Below are 21,158 nucleotides of genomic sequence, written 5' to 3'. Positions count from 1 at the left end.
ATGCGTGGGGGTTATAACCCTGATAAACAGACTTACAGTAACTGATAAATAGGGCCCATTAACGCCCCGTAGCAACGCACATTCAAGGCAATCGCAGTTACGCACCTTACTCCCGGCACGCTGGAGCTCTATTTTTCATGCATCAAACGTGCGATCTTACGCTTTATATCGCCATACCTAATCAGAGTGACTGAAACGATGAGACGACCGCTGACGTTTCATCCATATTAACCGGCGTTTTTTCACCCAGTGAGCCGATCCGCCCTGCCCGGCGCGCCATGCACTCACATGTACAAATCCCGGCGTGATGTGATTGACAGCTCAGCTCAGAGATAGACGGGTACGTTTAGAGGGGTGGTGCCCGCGAGCGCGAAGGAGATCATAGTAGGTACACTGACAGGGAAATTAAAAAAAGCAGCAGAAAATATCGGGGAGGAGATCGGCGTCCTTATTCCCGTGGATAGTGAGAGCGACTCTTATCTGCATCCGCCTTCTCCGCTTCCATCTCTTCACACCGCCGCCGAACCGATGTTCACTCCTCCTCCCAGTCCCTCTGTCACAGAAACACACACTCGCTGGCGCGCGCCCCCACAAACCCACGCGCACACATACACACACTGCAGTTGTCACCACCAGGCTATAGAGCTTTGGGAATACTGGGACCTAGTCCCCAGGATTACCCTATAAACGACTGCGCCATGTGTGCATAATACAGGAGTGAAGTGATCATTTATGTTCTACATTCTACATTTAGACTATACTGCAAGTTATGGCTCAGAATTCAACCTTAATTGCTGAAGTGTAATTAACTTCTCACATCAGCACCACTAAGCACGTTGCTGACCTGACAGCTCCTGGGACTCGATGCCATTCTAGTGGCATCAATTCAACCAAGCTGAACACAGTGTATCTACTGTGGAGCACACCCTGCACCCTGCTGTATTAATGTTGGGTTGCTAAATAATAATGTTCAGTCTAAATAATATCACAACTGCAACTGTCCAAGCTTTTGAGTTTTTAGAAGCAGTGTTGGTTATTTAACACCACCACCTAGTGGTAGAACAGATTATCTACAGCAGTGCTTCAAACCAATGTTTATAATGCTGACCTTGATGCGTTCTTTTCAACAGAAGGATGTTTAAGTGAATGAAACTTTTTTTGAATTCGGTCTTTATTCCTCTCTCACAGAAAATTCAGCATGCTGCCTTGAGTGGCTGGCAATTTAAACTCCATGGCCAGAAGTTACTTTTGATTATGTATTTTAATAGTATTTTAAAGGTAATGTTTTTTTCTGTATTTATACAGTCTTTGTTTTAGTTCTAAATTGTTTTTTGAATGGTAGGTTATAATTATAATTATTATTGTTGTTATTATCAATATTACTGTTGTTAATAATAATAATAATAATAATAATAATAAGAAGAAGAAGAAGAAGAAGAAGAAAATAAGAATGTATTAATCAATTAGTTTTATTTTTTTCATTACATTTCTCACTATCTACAAACATGTTATTTGGGGTGGGCATTTCAAATACTATTGTGTATTTACTAGGAACTATTTAACTCATGCTCAAAGATCACACATCCCACTCAACTCCCAAATGACAAGGAGTACTTGTGGTACACATTGTGTCATGCTAGCTTTACTTCATTATTATTAATTTATTAATTTATTTAAGTTTAGTCCAAGTTTTGAGCAATATTACTGTACGGATAAATTAGATTTCCCCAATCTTAATCATGAAGCAAGTGGTTGGCACTGTTGCTTTAAAGAAAGAGGGTTCTCGATGTGACATTCTTGGTTGTCTAGGCTTTTCTGTGTGAGATTTGCAGTTCTTTGTGTGCAGATGACAATCTGGTAATCAGAGTGCACTTTAGAATTGATTTTATTATTGCTGTTGTTATCCCAGTTGCTTTCTTGTTAAATAAAGATGCTGTGTTGCAAAAAAGAAATCTCTTTTGAAATGAAGAGAGGTTGTAATGTGTTTGACAGCACTGCAGCTATGGATCGGAGACCTCTAAGGGGTTGATAACAGCTCTGACTGCAGCGAAGAAGTATATTATTTTATTCTTATCTCCTCTGACTCTCGTCTGAGGAGATGAGAGAGATGCTTTGATGTTACTTAGTTGTTAAAGGGTAATTTGCAATGGCCAGATATTTGAGGACAACCTCTGCTTTTTGATCTCTAAAATGCAGCAGGACTTTCTGTGGAAAAAAAATTGTCACAGTTTAACAACAGTGCTGCCTGAGAAAATTTTGGTATGCTCAGGTTCTTTGTGACACTATTACAAAACCACTGAATACAGTACAGAATTCATAATGAACTCTTTTCCCTCTCCTACTAATGGTAAGTCTGCGTGGCTCAGTGACGTCTTGGCAGCTTTAATAGTACATTAGCGGCAGAGTGACACAGTACCTCTTCTTTTATGTCATCAGTGTTATAACACTTCAGCCCGGCAGCACTCGCTGGAGAATCAAGCTATCCAAAACGTGAGTAATCTGTCTGGCATCCATATTTACATGCAGTCATCCTCAAAAAGTAAAAACATATATAATTCACCTTAAAGCTATTTTATAATAAAAAAAAAAAAACAATTAACAGGTTTTAAATGGCATACAAGCTGTGGTCCCGATAGACTGAAATCTTAACAAACGCCTACAGATGGCAGTAGTGCACGGCTAGGAAAAGAGTGAAAACGGTACTCTCGCGTTATTTGCAACGTCACGTCAGTCCATGATGGCTGAAGATCCTGGCGGAACATTTTTCAATTTCTCTGTGATTTTTCTTTCTTTCTCTTTACCTCAGCTTGCCATAGAGACATGGCAGGACTCACAGTCACGTTAAGCGTCCACAGATCTTTGGTATCGTCATGCCCAAGAAAGGGAACCGAAAACGGCTGAAATTTAAGGCCGGGGACGTTTGTTCGGAATCAGGTAGGATATGATTAGCCAGAAAGCTAGCCCGCCTTCTGCTCCCTTCTCACATTCTGCTGAAGTTTCTGTCATGTTTCCCCAACTTCATAAAGCCAAAAGGCATTCTGCGGTTTTACAGGTGACCAATGCGATTTGCAGTGTTTGTGTTATTCTTTTAAGTTGGCAAATTCATTTGAAATCACGTGACAGGTCAGCAGGGTGCGCCGGTGTTCCAGATTAACTGGCTTTGGTCGAACAGATGTGTGGCAGACTTGCGTTTCAGGTGCTGCTACCGACAATCGGCGTGGTGTTAATTGTTTGCTGTTTTCGCGATTGCGTCGCACATGAGAATATCACCAGGTAAACTCGCGACATTTTTAAACATTTTTTGTTCAACAGCAACAAGACTGACGGAGTGTGTTTGAGATGACATCACAAGTGTCACAGATGACACATTTGGCGGGTTTTTTTTGTTTGTTTGTTTGTTTGTTTTTTCCTGGTTTGTCGGTAGCAGCTCCTGAAACGCAAGTCTGCCACACATCTGTTCGACCAAATCCAGTTAATCTAAGCGCCAGTTAATCTGGAACACCGGTAAGCTTCAAAACTGTGACACTGTGAAAAGTTAAGCTAATGATCTGCTGTTCTTTTCCTTAGTCACTGTAGCTGATTATGCTGATGCCGACCCAGCCGTTGTGAAGTCGGGGAGGGTTAAAAAGGCTGTTGTAAATGCGATTGAAAAAGAAGGTAACCTTTGATGACTGAAGTTCTACTGTGGTTGATTCCTGTCCTGGTGCTTTACTTATAATCTTCTGTTTCAGTGAAATTACTCTGCGGCCTGGAAGCATCGCAGGGTGCTGTAGAGGAGGTCCTCTCCTCCGCAGTAAGCGTCAAAGCAGACGCTTTGGGCAGTAGCGACGAGCAGGACCCTGAAGAAGATGGAGAATACGAAACTAAAGTGTCCCGCAAAAAGAAGAACAAGAGGAGAAAGGGTATCATTTCACTTTAGCATTAATGTTACACCATGACAGTTTACTAGCATTAAGAAAAAGTGAAATTTCCATTCAATAAAGAAAAAAAAAACAAGTCTCTCAACAGTCAACTCATTTTGGGTAAACTGTTGCTCATTCATCTAGCAACTAGAAGGTCAATGGTTTGATCCCTCCCCCCTCCAAAGCTTATAGACGGATTCTTAGCAAGATGCTGAATCCTGACTTACTCTGGTAGATCCAATGGAGTTTGATCGGGTGTGAACATTAGGATAAGGATGCACAGACAAAAGCACCTGTACACACGAATGTGTGTAAATGAGGTTTGTAGTGTGAAGCGCTTTAAGTGCTTAGATTGAGTAGAAAAGGACTATATACCAGTCCGTTTACCATTACTGTTAATACAAGACCCAGTCTCAACAGCAGGTCGGGAACAGTTTTGCTCCACTTCAGAAAACACTGCAGCCAATCAAAAGCACACCAATTGAACAAACACCCTCTGAATTCCATACCTGATTAGTTTCATTGCAGCCCATGACAAACGTACGCATTCATATAAAAGCCTGTGCAGTCTGGCTGACTGGGGAGTGACCTGAGTGAAGTCAACTTGTATTGTAATGGGGAGGCAAGCAAATGCAGCCAAACAGACATGAAAAAAAGAAACTAGTCCTGCTGCAATGGATCACTGGTACTCTGCCTAGGAACAAATTCTTTCTTACTTACAAATTCTCAATATTAAAGCTTTATTAGAGAGACATTTCAAAGCATAGCACTACAGCATTAGTATTAAAATACCTGGTACATCAATCTATCCTCACTGACCAGCAGCTGCTTCCACTCTCAAAGGGGCCCAGGTTTAACATATAAAAAACTAGATATTTAAAAAATTGCAAAAAAATATACTTAAAACACTATAAAGCAATACAGTCATTCCTCCACTCTAATATTCTGTGACACCAACAGGGAGAGAGGTGTGCACTTTCCTCACTCCACTGGTCTGATAGCAACTCACAAAACATCTGTTCCACCTATGATTGATTTTATATACACAACACAGCTAAGTAAGACGTGTGCCTTTTTTACTTCAATGCTAACGGCCACATTGAGTATATAAATATAATCACAAATTTGTGGACCATTGTGCAAAATGCATTTGGAAACTAGTATGTTTAACTTGGTACTGATTGTGTTTTCTTTGTTTTCTTCACAGAAAACAGTGAGAGCAGTGATGGTGTAGATTATCCGGTGGATATTTGGTTGGTGCTCTCCTCCTATATTCGGCCTGAGGATGTGTGCAGATTTGCTCTAATCTGTAGGAATGCCTGGACGGTCACTTGCACTGCAGCTTTTTGGACTAGGCTCTACAGGAGGTGAGGTGGTTTTGTGATTACTTGCGTACTGGCACTGATAAAAAATATTGTCACAGAGTAGTCGAGTGTTTGTGATTTCCACTGTTGAAGGCACAGTATATGTTTATGATCTGCTGCTTACTGGATTCATGCATTTGAATGGTGCTATGTGATTCACTTACAGCAGTAGTTCATGTGGAATACAAGGAAAGTGTACAGTTTTCATGCTCCCACCTCTGAGATTTGTATATATTGCCAGCATAGGGGGAAATTATTAAATGTGTCATCCTACAGATAATAGTCCTTGTTAAAACATAATAGCACATCGTTAATGTGGTGATAGAAGTGCTGAATACAGTGAAAACGGTGTAATTAGTCCTAGTTAACATCACCTCACATCATTCCTCCTCCTCCTCTTCTCTCTCTTTTTAAAGACACTACAGGATTGATGTTGAGCTGCCACTTCGCCTCCAGCCTGTCTCTTTTGAGAAGATGCGTTTCTTACGGGCTTGTGTGATTCGCTCCCTTTTCCATTTATATGAGCCGTTCACCTTGCGCGTGTCAAAGATTCCTCCACTGCCAGAATCCACACCCACTACCTTACTCAACTCCAAGGTAAAGCTCCTCAAAGACCTTTTTATTATAGTTGAGGTGAGCTGTTTGATTTACCTGCAGTCATATGCAAGCAGATGGATCTATTTGCGTATGGCTGATATTTGTGTGTGACCTCTGCTTTGGAGTTGGATAGAAAAGAAATTCAGTGTTTATCATGACTATTATCAACACTAATATGATTTTAGACTTGAGGATGCAAGTTAGTACTAGACCAAACTTTCTATCACGTGAAGGAATTTCAGAGTGGCTTTACTGAAAACTCTGATCTCAGTTTTTCCACATGCAAAATGCATATTTCTCAGTTTGCTTAACTTCCTTTCCAAGAAATAATTACGAACATCTGCAAAGAGCAGGACTCCCAGCTAGAATTTCATTGTGTAAATGTCTGCCTTTTTTCTTTTACAGTGTTTACTTTTCTGGGTCAAAAAGGTGTCGGGGACTCGGTCTGAAACGTTGTGGGAGTTCAACTTTAAATTTTTAAAGCAGGTAACATCATTTGCCATTATTTTATTTGGGGTGGGCATTTCTAATACTATAATGTGTTCTCTGGGAACTATTTGACTCATCTTTAAAAGATCACCCACCCACCTCTACTCACAAATGACAAGGCGTACTTGTGGTGCACCAGTGTCATGGCAGAGTTTGCACTGGAGCTCATTTTGCTTTAGTTTTCCGAACCTTTTCTCAGCTGTAGTAATCATCAGCTTCACTTCTTTCTCCTGTTTGTGCATTGCTCCACACAATTTTCTTCTCCACGCTGGAAACCCGTAGTTCTATTTTTGTTGTTTAATGCTGGTTGGCAAACAACTTCTAGGTGCATTATTGCCACCATCTGGCTGTAGAGGTGCATTACATTCTGTGAAGCACTGGAAGAAATAATTTTGAGATGTAGACAATACAGAAACTTTTTTTGTATAATTAAACTAATATTTTAATAATTGAAAATAAATCATAAGCATCCTTTTATATCCCCACATATATGTAGAGACTAAGATACAGCGGTTGAGTTTGATGATGTATCTTATTAGCCTCAGATAAAAGGAAACTGCTTGGAAAAAGCTGTTTTTCCATCCATTTAGGTTCACTGCTTAATGTAGACTGACTCATTCATCACTAGCAACATTTCTGACAAACACTCTGTTGACTCTGGCTTATTGTGAGTTCTGCTTTCATGTTTTCTGTGTTAAACGTGTCTCTCTGGTGTCTTTGTCTCAGCAGGGAAACGGTAGGAATGGTTGTGCCAAGTCCTTGCGTATGCCTAGACAGTACGAAGATGTTCACATGAATCCAGACTCTGACTGCTATGTGCTTCAGGTCACCACCCTCAACTTCATCTTCACCCCAGTAGTCATGGGCATGACGCTGAGCCTGGCAAGTAACTCACCTTATTTTTTTTCCTGCTTTAATGTTCCTTTGAGTACTGGTGTGTGTTATTCTGCAGCTGATCTTTACAAGGTAACAGTGTCAAGTGCTGCCTATAGTTTTTAAATGTATATAAAAAGAGTTTCAATCAGTGAAAGCAACTCTCTCGTGGCATACACAACCAATCAGTAGGTTGTTGTGGTAACTCTTGTTTGAATTGATTGATGCTTAAAATAAATGTAATACTCACTAGTATATTATTTTATTAGACAATTGACATTAAATGGCATTAAGATTAAAGAACAAAGATCGCAACTATTAATTCAGCTGATGTGACCCATTAGTATGCTTTACCGGTTAATTATTTTTACTGTGTTAAACAGCTTGAAATAAGTTAAAGTTAAAAAAGGAAATGTGATCAAAATGAAGTTCGGTGTCAGTGATCAATCACACAAGAAGGCTTCAGAGAGCTCTTATGTACTGTTCTGTTGAGTTTTACTAAACACCAGCTTTATTGACGTACTTGGATATACAAAATTTTAACCTTGTGTGTTGTTGATAATATAAGACATTTTTACTTTTCTTTTTCCAAAAATCTTCTGTTAAATACAGTGACTGTATATGTTTCCTCACATGACAAACGGTTGATTCTTCTTCTGAGCTACAGACTAGAAACTCATGGACTTTTCCTCTTGTTTTGCCTCCTAGTTCACAATAAATGTAAGCACAGACATGCGCCACCACCGCGTTCGGCTTGTATTTCAAGACTCGCCACTCCAACGGGGGAAGAAAAGAGCGGATCAAGGTGGGACCCAGGTGGTGTTGGATCCTGTACACAGTGTGAAGCTCATGGACTGGTGGCATCCACAGTACCCCTCCTTAATCTACTCATGAGTCTCTCTTCTCAGCCCCTACTACAGCAGGCATTGCATCAGGAACCTCATTATTATCTCGCTACACTCATAAAAGACGATACTTGATGATCTGTATATCATGTTCAGTGAAGGTTTTTTGCAAATACACATTTTGATTGTGATTGTTAGATGTTTAGTAAAAACCAACACTGAATTGAAGTGTGACGGTCTTGTCATAGACACATGGGAGAGGGGACCCTGTAGTATAATTGTTGCGATTTTTCACAGACTACATTGCTGCATGTTGAATGTACATGTATAGCACATTTTCTACTCTGGATAAAAAATAAAATAAAATAAATCAGAAAGCTCAAAGGGATTAAAAGGGTGGGAAAATTGTACTTTGTTAGATATTTGATTTTATAGTCGCTTGACAATTCTTTAAATACTTTGGCATGTTACTGCAACAACCTTTTGATTGATTTTAGTTTGAAGCGTCCTCACTTAGTATTATGTGAAAAAGATTGAATCAGCTCTGCACTGAAGGGGCCAAAGAGATGATTTACCTCAGACATCATCTGCTGGTGCAGGCAGTGTTTTGTTTTTGCTTTTTCTTGGTTAATAAGATCTTGATTGCCTTGCTGACTCTGTGAGCTGTGTTCTGTACTGCCACCCTTGCAGTGTTTCTTCACCGTCAACTTTGAACGTGTTCAGTGTCTTCATGTGTGTTGAATGTGTGTACAGTTTTACCAGTCACATGATGATCATGGGGGGAGCTACCACTCATACCGATTTATCCATCCATGTGTTTGACAGAGTCACAGTAGACTTTTTTTGTCCCCCCACAGCAGACAGTTTGACTTTGGGAACAGTTTGTGAAAGCACAGGTGGAGTTATTGATGATGTAATTTTGCGATGTTTCCCAGTAAGCTATTACAGCATGCAAAAGAGTAAGACCTCCCCCAGGTGGAACATAACAATCATTCATCAACCTGTGCTTTCCTTGCTGTCACAAATTAAAAAGTCTGTTTAACCTGAATTTATTTGCACATCTGTTGTGGGGTAAGAAGTCATTAGATTTAACCATATGCAGTTGCCATAATGACTTTTTGGTGGCATTACCCAGTAGCAGAGGACGGCTGGTTTTTCTGGTTGGCAGCTGCTGATTGCTTTTGAGTCGGGGACTAGTTTTAACAAATGAGTTTCATTGATAAATCACTGTAGTGAAATAAAAACTGAAACTGCCCTATCAGAGTTCTCTGGGTTGCCTTTGAAATGTTGAACAATGTTTTATTTTTTGTTATTTCCCTCTTATAGTCATAGTAGGTATTAACAAAGACTTTATAAGGTATTATTTTACCAGTATAAAACCAGTCACAGATGATCCACATAACTGTGATGAGAATTTTCGGCTCCAACGTGCACTGGATAATCCTCCTTCACATCTCATATGTGTGAAGGTTTTATCATGCAGCTTCTAGAATTAAAGTAAATGAGTTTGTTCTGTATTGAGAAATATGACACTGGGATCCATTCAAAGAAAATATACTGCTCAAAAAACAAACGTCAGATCTCAGTGGGGGGAAAATGCGGATCTCTTTACTGATATTTGTGATATCTGGAAATGTGTCGGGAACAAAAAGATGCCACATCGAGATTAAAATGATCAACCTACAGAGGGCTGAATTCAAAGTCTCCCTGAAAATCAAAGTGATTAAATGATGCAGCATGCAGTCCACATTGCTGAAATGTAATTGCAGCCACTCAAAACAGTACTCGGTCGTTTGTATAGTCTCCATGACCTTGTATGCATGCCTGATGATGTTGGGGCATGCCTCTAATGAGATGACAGTGTCATGGGGGATTTCCCAGCTCTGGACATCAGTGAGCTCCTGGATAGTTTTAGGTGCAACCTTGCAGCATCACAGAGGTGTTTTATTGGATTTAGGTCAGGTGAGTGTGGGGGATAGTCGATGGTATTATTTCATTAATCCTCCAGGAACGTCCTGCATCCTGATACTTAATGGCAGTCAGGATAATGTCCATTGATACGCTTCCTCAGACCATCACTGACCCAAAAGTATTCACGGGGCTTCACCTCAAAATTCTACACACAATACCCCCATAATGACAAAGTGAAGATAAAAACTTCTTGCAAATGTATTAAAAATAAATAACGTCCACATAGGTATTCACAGCCTTTGCCATGACACACAGGTACAACTGAGCTCAGCTGCGTCCTGTTTCCACTAATTGTCTGTCACACCTTTATACAATTTGATTTCCACCTGTGGTAAATTCAGTTGATTGGACATGATTTGGAAAGGCACACACCTGTTTATATAAGGTCCCATAGCTGACCGATTATGTCACAGTACAAACCAAGCCATGAAGTCCAGGGAGATGTAACGAGGCACAGATCTGGGCTGCAATACAGAAGTGTTTTTACAGCATTGAAGGTTCCAGTTAGCACAGTGGCCTTCATCATCTGTAAATGGATGAAATTTGGAACCAGTAGGACTCTTCCTGGAGTTGGCAGCCTGGCCAATTTAAGTGATCTGGGTACAAGAACCTTAGTCAGGACGGTTCCCTCTGCCAGAGCTCTGGCATTGCTTTGAGGAGAGAGGAGACCCTTTTAGAAGGACAACCATGTCTGCAGCATTCCACCAATCAGGCCTGTATAATAGAGCGGCCAGATGGAAGATAACCCTTAGTAAAAGGTGTATGACAGCACACCTGGAGTTTACCAAAAGAACTGACGAAACAAAAGCTTTCAAATATTGAAGACCTCTTTTTTATTTTTATTTTAATCAAGATTGAAGTCTCTGGTTTAAATGCCAAGTGTCATGTCTGGAGGAAACCAGGTACTGCTCATCACTTGGCCAATACCATCCCTACAGAGAATCATGGTGGTGGCAACATCATGCAGGGGATCTTTTTGGCAGCAGGAAATGGGAAACTATTCAGGGTCAAGGGAAAGATGAATGCAGCAACGTAAAGAGACATCACTGATGATATCCTGCTCCAGAGTGCTCAGGACCTTTGGCCTGGGGTGACTATTCATCTTGCAGCAGGACAAAACCCCTAAGCACACAACCAAGATGACAAAGGACTGACTTCAAGACAACTCTGTAAATGTCTTTGAGCGGCCCAGCCAGAACCCAGTCTTGAACCTGATTGCTCTTCTCTGGAGAGAAGTGAAAATTGCTGTACAGCAAAAAAATTGCATCCAACCTGATGGAGCTTAAGAAGTTCAAAGTGCAAAGAAGAATAAGAGCCCCCAAACAGGTGTGCCAAGCTTGTAGTATAATGCTCAAAAAGACCTGAGGCATTAATTGCACTTTGAATAAAGAATTGAGGAAAGGCTGTAAATACTTGCCTACTTTCCCCCACCCTTATGGGTTATTGTGTGGAGAATTTTGAGGTGAAAAATGAATTTGAATGTGTTTTGAATAAGGCTGTAACATGACAAAATGTGGAACAAGTGAAGCTGTGAAGAAGATAGAATACTTTCTAGATACCCTGCATCGCCTCATGCTACCTGTAGTGACACTGACCCCAGCCACATGCAAAACTAGTTTAAATGAAAGGGCAAAAGATGGGGGAGGGGTGGTGACCTCCACCTGAAAAAACCATTACTGTTGTGGGCGGTTCTCATAGTTGCCTTTTTAGTGCACCGGCGAATTTCATTAACACTAAAGCAGCTGAACTTGATTAACAACCCCCTCTCCTACCTGACTAACCAGATCAACATCCCAGAAGTTTAACTGAAGCTATGCTGTCTTTCAAAAGTGTTTAATTTTGAGCAGTGTGCCACAAAGACTGACATTTGTTAACGGAAGACAGGCTGCACAATGAAACAGTCATAACAGATTTTTCTTTCGTTTAGTTCTTTGAGTGCTTTTGTTGAACGACTCGGAACTAACTTTGCAATCAACAGGCATCACGTCACTACCTCAAAATAGCGCATCTTCTGGTTTACGCGATGTAAAAACTACATTTCCCACAAGGCCGTTTTGCGCTTTGCCATTGGCGGTGGCACAGGTGACCGCGGACGCTCTGAGTTGTGACAACTTGACCGTCAAAACGAAAACAAATTGGCTAAGTGTCATCGGTTACACACGCGCTGTCGGTGTGTGGAAATACGGGGAAAGTCAAACCTTTTAAACCTTGGTTTAAAACTCAGCTTGTGATAGTTTCTGACGGACTTGGTGCCAGAATATAGAGAAGTGGCCACGCACTTTTTTTTTCTCCTGAGCTTGACTCTTATTTTGTACTGTCTGACCTTCAGAGCGGGTAAGTTAGATTTCACCAACGCTACTGAAACTGTTAGCCTCTGCTGAACCGCTGCTGCCTCTGGAAACCCCGTGAAAAGAAAAGACAAGTGCGCGTTTCTCTCTTTCAACGCAAACTTGGGCGATTTATCGACTTAAAATGGAATGGATTAGATTGAACTAATTGATTATGTAGCCCTTTTGGCGAAATAAAAGGCATAATTTCATCAAATGAATACAAAAATGAATTGTACATACAGGCTACAAACAGAAATTATACAGGACATTTGTTCTACTCATGTATTTTTGCCGCCTTGAATATATTTGTAGAAAGATTTGAGGTGTTCATGACACATTTCAGAATTGATTGCGTTAAATATTTTGTACGTGTAGTTTTAACCATAATTTAAATATAAAGACACATTTGCCTTTGTGATGAAGACCCTGGAACCACTGGTTTACAGTGCACTGCACCACTTTTTCCCTTTTTCTGTCCTCTGCCAGTCTGCTGGGAGTTGCCCCTCTTGCCATTTATAAGCTGCAGCCAGACCGGTATCAGTAACAACACCTCAGCCTTGGGGTATGCTGCTATGTATAAGTCTGTGACTGTACAGACTGTATTACTGCTCTGCTTGTTAAAGTACTTACCTTTAAAGTTATGTAAGGTGCCAACGTGATGAAGGCACCCCTGATTTATGCAGCCTTTCCTCTCAGCACAGAGCGCTATTCCTATTTCCATGTGTGTGCGCGCGCAGTGCTGTATGTATGTTAGGTGGAAAGTAGAGTTTAGCATGACAGTTGCTGTCTGGTAATGCAGTGATAATAGTTGACTCTAAAGGCGCATGCGTGGTTGGGTTTAACAGTCGTTTCATCGTAAAGTGCAAGTTTTAGCTTGCTTTTTCTGGACTGTGGTTAAACTGTTTAACCAACAATTTACTTAGATAGATATGACGTCCCCCAACTAAAGGTGAAATAAATAAATTTAGATGAAGCAACTTATTTAAAAAAGCAGATTCACATCAGCAGAATAATGTTCAGCATCAGCAACCCCTTATTTATTTACCCAACACCTTGGCTTCACATACTCCCCCCCCCCCCCCCCCCCCCATCCAGACCATGGGTGCAGTGGCTCAATGCCCCCCTCCTGCCTGAGAACATTGGTGCGACTCTATATTACACCATCAACGTTTGGCATAAGACTCTCTTCTCTGACACTTGGTCTCTGCAATCATACATACTGTTCCCCAGAGAGCAAAGTCACAGTGGAAATATCAGCAATCTGTTTGTATCATGTTTTGGGTTACTGCTTAAATTCATTTGTCTTTCCAGCTTTCATCCTTTCTGCACGTCTAACAGGTCTGTGAAGCTTGGGTTTTGGGGAACTGCAGTGGGTTCCTTTTATTTGCGCTTCCCTTGAATCACTTCCAGTAAAATGAGTTTTGCACGGAGGCATCAATGAGGTCAGGGTTCATCGTGATACGTGAATATATGCACATGGGTTTTGATATAGAAGACAGGGAGAGCTGTGAGGCAAGAGGATGTCTGTCTACATGTTACTGAAACACAAAAATACCCACAGATAAGTATGCATGTGACTGGATTTAGATCCGACTATGGGAATAATGTATAATTTGAAATATGCATGATTAGAAACTTTCTTTTTTCCTTCTGCCTCTGTCTAGTTTACCTCTGACTCTCTTTGTTTCTCTCTCATGACTGTGACCATGACTCTGTAACCACTCAGAAATGATGAAAAAACTGGGCATCAGCATTGGCAGATAGCTTAGCTGTAACTAATCCAGTCTGCATGCTAATGAACCATTTTAATTGAATTATTGCTTTGTAATTTTATCATGTGCCTTTCGGCATGTTTACATAACGGAGATTATACTGCTTATTAGCTAAACTTTCAAATAAATGATTGATTGCTGGAGATATATTTACATAGAGTCAATTGATATTGAAACTAAATTTATAAGATTAAATGTATTCATGTGCAAGGTGTCTGTGTTGCTGTTTAGACTCCTTTTGAACAAGCGTGAACAAGTGTAGGCACACAGATAAGAATGGGACTGAAGGTCATCGTGAAACCAGCAGGGTTATGTAGTGCACACAATACGAGAGGGGCCAGGGTTATTAAACGCACAGAGCTGTGAGGTCACTGTCAGCAAGGTCAGAGGTCACTGGTCACAGTACGCAGAGCAGCAGTGACGCCTGATAGACTGACTGCACTCTAATTCTCTCCAATAGCACAGCTGCCACCTGTTCAGACAGAGCAGCAGATGAACCCAAAGTTGAGTTAAAGATGGAAACATCACAGGAAATGTTACCACATCAAGTATTCTAATTAAGATTTCATTTTAGTATTTCTGTTCCCTGATTTGTGTTTAACTTGGCACAGAAAGGCACAAATTAATACAAGCATTGCATCCTGTGGGTGTGTGTGAGAGGGAGAGAGAGAGAGATGTTTTCAGCCTCATTGGGTATGTGTCTGCAGTCCGTTGGTGATGGGATTAATTTTCTTCAGGTAAACATAGGCAGGCAAGGTGTACACACACACACACACACACACACACACACACACACCCTTGCACTTGCACACTGAGACACACAAGCACAGTGGCTCGGTTCAATGGATGTACTCTAGTGTGAAAGAGCATCAGGTGTGTGTAAACACAGCTTCATCCGTTTGCCATATGGACAGTTCTCCCATGACCTACACAGCTTTCTCAGCTCTTGTCCTTAGACCAGGACCTATCCTGGTGGTTTGTTGGATTTTCCTTAGATATAATAATTTAAAAAAGGCAGACAGAAATATAACACAAACTACTGCATAAGCTTTTTACTGAAGCTCGGAGTTTTTCTAGAAAACCACGGGAATGACAGCGTGGCATGTGCTATATGACAACATGACCCATGATCTCCCAGAGGTAAGTGTGGGTGGGGCGTTTTAGGGCATGTGCAAAATGTGTGACTCCACTTCCTCATCTTATCTTCATTCCACAGTTTCACATCCTCTTTTTTTAACTGAGAGACAGTAGTGACAGGCTTGCTCAGTCTCATTTCTCTCTGTAAGAATCGCTGCTCATCTGCATCTGTGAGTTATACACAACTGGGCAGCTGCAGTGTGTGTTTCTACAGTTTTCTTATCATTGTGAACTGCAGTGATCAGTTGTAGATGTGTCTCTCTTAAACCTCATTGCTTACAGTGGCCCACAGAAAATGTTACAGTTACCTTTTGTCTTCTTATTACGATGTTTTTCAGAAATATTAAACATGTTGCTGCACACTTAACACACAATGTGTGTGACATTTGAAAGTTGTTAACACAAATTGGAATGAATCAGTTATTGTGTTTTAAGCTTTTCTTAATAATAGTTTAAGGTATGTGTAGTAAGTGTGTATAATGAATATGAAAGAGTGTCCTTGGTAGTTTCACTTCTTTCAGGAAGCTAACAGTTGAAGTGAATTGTGAAATTAACACAAAGAATTTAGATTTCAAGGTTCAGTGAAGCACTGATGATAAAAGATAGGTGTTGTATCTGCTACTATTTAAGTTGTGCACAAACTCTTTCTATTTATAATTGTCTTCAGTGCTGTGAAAAGTAGTTCCAGCTGAACAGTTCAGTTCTTTACTAGGAACTTTCACATGTACTCCACAGACTGCTTCCTTAATGTTATGCCCTGTGGGCTCCTCAAACAGGTTTTCATAATGTGATTCCAAGTGTTGTTGCTATTGACTGTACTTTGAAACCACTGGTGATTTGAAAACACAAATCTGCTTTCTCAGGATTATCTCACCAGCATTTTTTGGCTTAGATTTCAGGCTAGTTTTAAGGCATAAAAAAAGATCCAGGGAGAGTATTTATTGACTCACTGATGACTCATGATGACATATTTATCCATAGTGGATGCATAATCTTCTGCCTTTGACTAATTGTCGTTCGGATATGGCTGATATCCCAAATCCCTGGAACTTATTATCATCTTGTGTTGACCTTACTTTTTCATCTAGGCTCAGAAATGTTCAATCCTCCTCAGCTTGTACCTTTTTGGGGTCGGGGTGGTCATACTGAGCTCCACAGTGGCGTCACATTGCTTTGCATGTTTGTTCTTGAAGATTTAAAACAACAATATTTTACTCCCTCAACAGTATATCTGATTTAAATTTGCCCACTATCCCCTTCAAGGTCGGATCATTGTAAAGTGCTGTAAGTGTTCCAGCACTCCTGCTAAGCTTGGATCGCTCCTTGGAAGTCCCATTTTGACCATTTCTAGGCATGCATTTGCAGTGCCCGATAACAACTGTTCAACTTGAATGCCATTTTAAGGAAGAATATGGAGTCAAACTGAGTAGTTCTGATTGTAAACAGCTCAAAATGAGCTGAGCCTGCTCTCTAAGTTCAGGTAATTTGAGCCAAATTTTCACTCACAGTCATTTGACCTTCAGGGCCAAATTTACAGTGACAACTTGTGAATTAAATAAAATGACATGGACCTGGTGGCGCTACTCACCTCATGATCTCCCTTCTGGTCTCCCATTTAAGACCACTGTTTGGTCTTTGTGTCAAAAAAGAGAGGCCAGTGTCCCAGTTACCCATGATGATTAGCAAAATGATAGCTGGGTCCGTCTGACTCAGAGGTTGATGTTTGCTGTTCACGAAAGTTTGAGGTTCATGATGAAACTGCAGACAAGCATGGTACTTCCAGGAAGTGATTTAAAAATAGCAGGACTGCTGGAAATGGTGCAGGTCTTCACAAGGAGCCAAAATTAAATCTGGTATATTTTATATGCCTTATGGATTGAGTTCAAGAACTTTCTTTGAATTGTACCTTGTGCAGCTTTCAGTTATGAATTGAATACAAAAAGATACTCAAATTCCAATTGATTATAACTTGATTCCTTAGATATTTTCTTTCCCCTTGCATAATGCTGTATGTTATATAACCTGAAGGTGGTTGGCTTCTCGCTGTCATTCCCAAAACCCTGGCATATTCAGTGTTTTGGGAATGACCAGGGAAAAATCCTGAGTGAAACCAGCATGTATAAATTAATCCTAGTAATTTAATAGCTGCATTTTTGTTGTTGTTGTTGTTGTTTTTGTCTTTCTTTCTTAGGGCTGGTAATAGTCTATGGAACAATCTTTAGATTATTCTGTGATAAAGTTATATACAGCATCAAGCTGTGTGTGGGTGTATTTGTATAGATAACATTCCTTTGTCTATACTGTTTAAATAAAACCTGTCTCATATTTGATCAGAGGACAAGAAATGCATTCTGATCGGAAACGCACTCTTGTGCACATGTACAGGCATGTTCTGTTACTTTCCAACACTAATACTAACAAGCATTACAGCGATTTGATTTTTTTGTACTCAAGGTGGTGTGAGTCATTAAGTTTGTGTGTGATAGTCAAAGTCAAATTAAGTTCACGTTTGTGTGTGCGTGTGCATGCGTGTGCGTGTGTGTGTGTGTGTGTGCCTTATCCCTCATCTCATCTCTAGATTGCCTTCCATTCCATTTTCCCCGCATATGATGATGTTCACCCATGCAAAAAGAAATGTAGTGTAGCTGGTTGCTGGTTGGTTAGTTACTGTACTACCCACTCTTAAATCCACAAACAAAGACCACTACTTTTGTTTTGTCTATATTATTAGTGTATATTTTAAATTCTCCAACAAGAAATGGGATTGATTTAAAATAAACAGCTATTTGCTTCATACACGGTGACTTGAATATCATGACGTCGTTGCCTGTAAACTGTAAACGTGTATATTTCTTCAAATTAGAGTTATAATATCCCACATAATTTATAGCATGTGACAAGTATCATTAAACCACAACAACACTCCTATTAGTCATACACACAGCATAGGGTCACCTCGGGCCAAATGATGTTTTGTGCATAGTCGGGAAGTGTTGTGGGTTCTGTTTTTTCTTTTGTTTTCTTTTTCAGAGTTTCAGTTATGTAGTCTTTTTAACGTAAAGCAACTCTTACATAAGTGAATATTGGTTTCGTCAGATGCTGTGGTCTGCAAAATCTTGCAAACATCACTTTGGTTACCAAAAATATCATGTGTCATGCTGGTATAGTGGTGTGGCGCCACCTTCTCCCTTCCAAAAGAGATTTTAATCACAGCAGACATCCTGGTTAAATAAAGTTTAAATGGATTCAACAAAAGAAAAAAAAACCCCAAAAGAATGCATTTTAAAGTTCTAAAATAGTTATATTTTATTATTTCTTGATACATCATACACAAAAGCACACACTCGTGCAGTTACAGGCTACATCCAGCTTCTCTGACTTCCCTGCCATATTTACGGCCCTATTTTATCCTACATCAATAGCACACAGTATAGGTATAAGTGAGCATAGCCAGGTCAGACTTGATTCCAACATATCAAAACACATGTTTTAGACTTTCAGCAGAGCCGCAGTACTGGTCGTTATAGAGTAGATGGTATCTGGCCCCAACTGTAGTGACTGAGGCACTAAAAAATGGGAAACTTGCGTATCGACAATGGAGAGGGCCTTGATTGGCGTATGTATGTTTGGTATGTTTGCGTCAATGTATGTGCATCCTTGAAAGGCCGTTGTAAAAGGGTACAAGGCTGTCATGGACAGAGATTTTTTTTTCCCCCTACTCCTACTGAAATTAGTTACCATTGGCAGCCTAGACAGGAACGCAGTTTCTCTGGCCAATAAGCTGAGGACCCTCATGGGTCCTGCCCCTGGACGAAAATAACCCAGTAAATACACTGTGGGCACTATGAGAACTGGAGCTGGCCTACTGTTTAAAGCTTTGTGTACAAACAAGGGATTCTTGTCAGCTGGGTGCTGCTGAACCATGCTGGCCTGTGTCCTCCTCTGTTGTGTTAGGAACAACTAGCATAGTGACCTGTTTTTCCTTATTGAGGCATACAGGGTGTGGAGAGGTTGGAAGTGTTTGCATGGAGGGATGTAAATAACTGGGTTAGATACAGTGTTATTAATTGCAATAGTCCTTAATATAAGAGATTTTCAGATGAGTACTGCCTCTTTACAATAGTTTTATGGGAACATCTATGTGAATATCAATGGGGAATATCTTTAAAAACATGATACTGTTAGCCAGATCTGTACACAATCTGTACACGATGCTCTTGTTGCCATGAAATTATTCTAATATTAGTTCAGGCGATGATGCTTGAACTCATCACTCAGAGTCTGTTAAAAATCATATCCATAAGTCTTGGTGCATGCTCAAGCATCCAGGTAGGGAAATCCCAGAAAGTTGATTCTGTTCATCTGGATGTAGCGTTTTCAGTAAGAGGAACGTTTCGTCACTCATTCACAGGACTTCTTTAGTCAGCTGACTGCAAGTTCAAGAAACTGATAGCACGGCCCATTGGTAATCAGTGATGCTAGTTTTGATCATTATGCAAATGTACTGTTTTTAAGAACAGTGAAACCTGCAGTCAGCTGACTGAAGAAGTCCCTCGGATGAGTGACAAAACGTTTCTTCCACTAAAAAAGCTACGTCCAAATAAACTTTCTGGCATATCCATAAGTATTCTGTTTCCTTATTTTTTTGTCTGTCTGGTTGTTGATGGATACAACGTACTTGTGTATATGCATTTTATTGAACGTGAGATTTTGATGTTCTTTACTGTCTTATAGAGAGCCGCCTTCAGGAGCCATTCATCCATAATATCTCATTAATGACAGAAATACATGGATATTCCATGTAGGTTTAAGTTTGCAATACTCTGCTGCGCTACTTCAGAAAACGTAAACCCTCATTGGAGGCAGTTTTTTGCTGGTCAGATCTTATGCCTGTAAAGCTACCACTAGTGTTTCAGTGTTTATTTGGATCACATTTTAGCTATGTGTGATGTAGCCAGTGTGTTTTTTTTTTTTCTAAACATAAATTAAATCATACCTGAATAATGCAGAGATCACAGCTTTAGAAATCCATGGCTGTGAAATGTTTCATTTATTAGAACAAGTCAGAAAGCTGTGGAAACAACACTGAAAAAATGCAGATCATCAATGTTAATGTTTTGTGTGCTTCGTGTGGTGTGGTTATAGTGTGTGGGTGTTCAATTAAAGAAGTAAATGTGTTGATTCATTGCCCCATAGGTCATAAAAATACAGTGACCTGGTAGATAAAATAAGGAATTGCGTTCAAATTGCGCACGCATATGTGTAGGTGTTGCTGTATGCAAATGTTGTGCACTGGATTAAGAAGAGAGGCTGGACTGAGGAGGAGTTGCCCAATAGAGACAGAGAGAGAGAGAGAGAGAGAAAGAAGAAACTAAAAGATTTAGCTAGACACAGGGATCTCCTTGTTGTTGGCCCAGACGATTGCATTCAGGGTAATTTAGGGGAAGAGGAGGGAAACAGCAGGAAGAGGAGGACGTCTAGGAAGCTGAGCTGGTGGTTAGATAAGGGGCAGAAGGTGACTAATAGTGACTGACGCTGTACTTTAAGCAGTCCTGTTGAGGAAGGGGTGGCATCACAATCAGTGGAGCAGCACATGTAAGCTCTGGTTGGCTGAGCAAGCAAACGGCTCATGGTCTCTGTCAGTGTGTTTACTAACACGTGGAGGAGCTCATTTCACCTGGATACACTATGCTGTCTTTGGAGTAGTTGGAGAGTTTCTGGTAAGAACCTGAAGTTTAACTATACTGAACTATATCCATTGTTGTGTGTGTGTGTTTCGTGGTGCCTGGCTGTTGACAGCTGTCAGCCTGAGCTTTGTTCATGCTTACTATGAAACATGTCTGAACATATTATGTGCAAAGTATTTTAGTAAGAGGCA

At 40.4% G+C, this 21,158-nt stretch overlaps 3 protein-coding genes and 1 pseudogene across 13 annotated transcripts in view; 3 read left to right on the top strand and 1 right to left on the bottom strand.

The window, feature by feature from the left end:
- ppfia4 (PTPRF interacting protein alpha 4) overlaps positions 1-673 on the bottom strand; it is a 62,837-nt gene extending 62,164 nt beyond the window's left edge. Inside the window, exon 1 of one of the 4 annotated variants that reach the window (XM_085159681.1) lies at positions 106-673. The gene's annotated coding sequence lies outside the window, so the exon portion shown is untranslated. The remainder of the gene's footprint in view (positions 1-105) is intronic. The other 3 variants (XM_085159678.1, XM_085159679.1, XM_085159680.1) reach the window with 3 other exon arrangements.
- A 2,034-nt stretch (positions 674-2,707) lies between these two features.
- tmem183a (transmembrane protein 183A) lies at positions 2,708-9,333 on the top strand. Of its 4 annotated transcripts, none has more exons than XM_085159837.1 (8): positions 2,708-2,934; positions 3,568-3,657; positions 3,732-3,902; positions 5,110-5,269; positions 5,683-5,863; positions 6,269-6,349; positions 7,082-7,238; positions 7,934-9,333. In XM_085159837.1, the coding sequence occupies exons 1-8, from the start codon at positions 2,871-2,873 to the stop codon at positions 8,203-8,205; spliced, it is 1,176 nt and encodes a 391-aa protein (XP_085015963.1). In that variant the 5' UTR covers positions 2,708-2,870; the 3' UTR covers positions 8,206-9,333. The 4 variants fall into 4 exon arrangements, with proteins under 4 accessions (XP_085015963.1, XP_085015962.1, XP_085015965.1 ...); XM_085159836.1 differs by having other exon boundaries at positions 7,079-7,238; XM_085159839.1 differs by having other exon boundaries at positions 2,709-2,934; positions 7,082-7,234.
- Positions 9,334-10,198: 865 nt separating this feature from the next.
- LOC146518747 (uncharacterized) overlaps positions 10,199-21,158 on the top strand; it is a 12,156-nt pseudogene continuing 1,196 nt past the window's right edge.
- tfeb (transcription factor EB) overlaps positions 12,148-21,158 on the top strand; it is a 29,544-nt gene continuing 20,533 nt past the window's right edge. For 2 of the 5 annotated variants that reach the window (XM_085159830.1, XM_085159831.1), the window contains exon 1: positions 20,316-21,000. The gene's annotated coding sequence lies outside the window, so the exon portion shown is untranslated. Of the gene's footprint in view, positions 12,376-12,857 lie in introns of those variants that run through there. The other 3 variants (XM_085159832.1, XM_085159834.1, XM_085159833.1) reach the window with 3 other exon arrangements.

The sequence above is a fragment of the Neolamprologus multifasciatus genome, chromosome 5 (genome assembly GCF_963576455.1).
Source record: "Neolamprologus multifasciatus chromosome 5, fNeoMul1.2, whole genome shotgun sequence".
In the NCBI taxonomy this organism is placed as follows: Eukaryota; Metazoa; Chordata; class Actinopteri; order Cichliformes; family Cichlidae; genus Neolamprologus; species Neolamprologus multifasciatus.
The sequence above is the reverse complement of the archived record's forward strand: the minus strand, read 5'-3'. Positions and strand labels throughout refer to the sequence as shown.

Bases quoted from the DNA above. Each gene is read 5' to 3' on its own strand.
- tmem183a (XM_085159836.1), top strand. From the start codon at position 2,871: ATGCCCAAGAAAGGGAACCGAAAACGGCTGAAATTTAAGGCCGGGGAC. The intron at 2,935-3,567 runs GTAGGATATGAT...TCTTTTCCTTAG, and splicing joins GGACGTTTGTTCGGAATCAG to TCACTGTAGCTGATTATGCT. The intron at 6,350-7,078 runs GTAACATCATTT...TCTTTGTCTCAG, and splicing joins ACTTTAAATTTTTAAAGCAG to CAGGGAAACGGTAGGAATGG.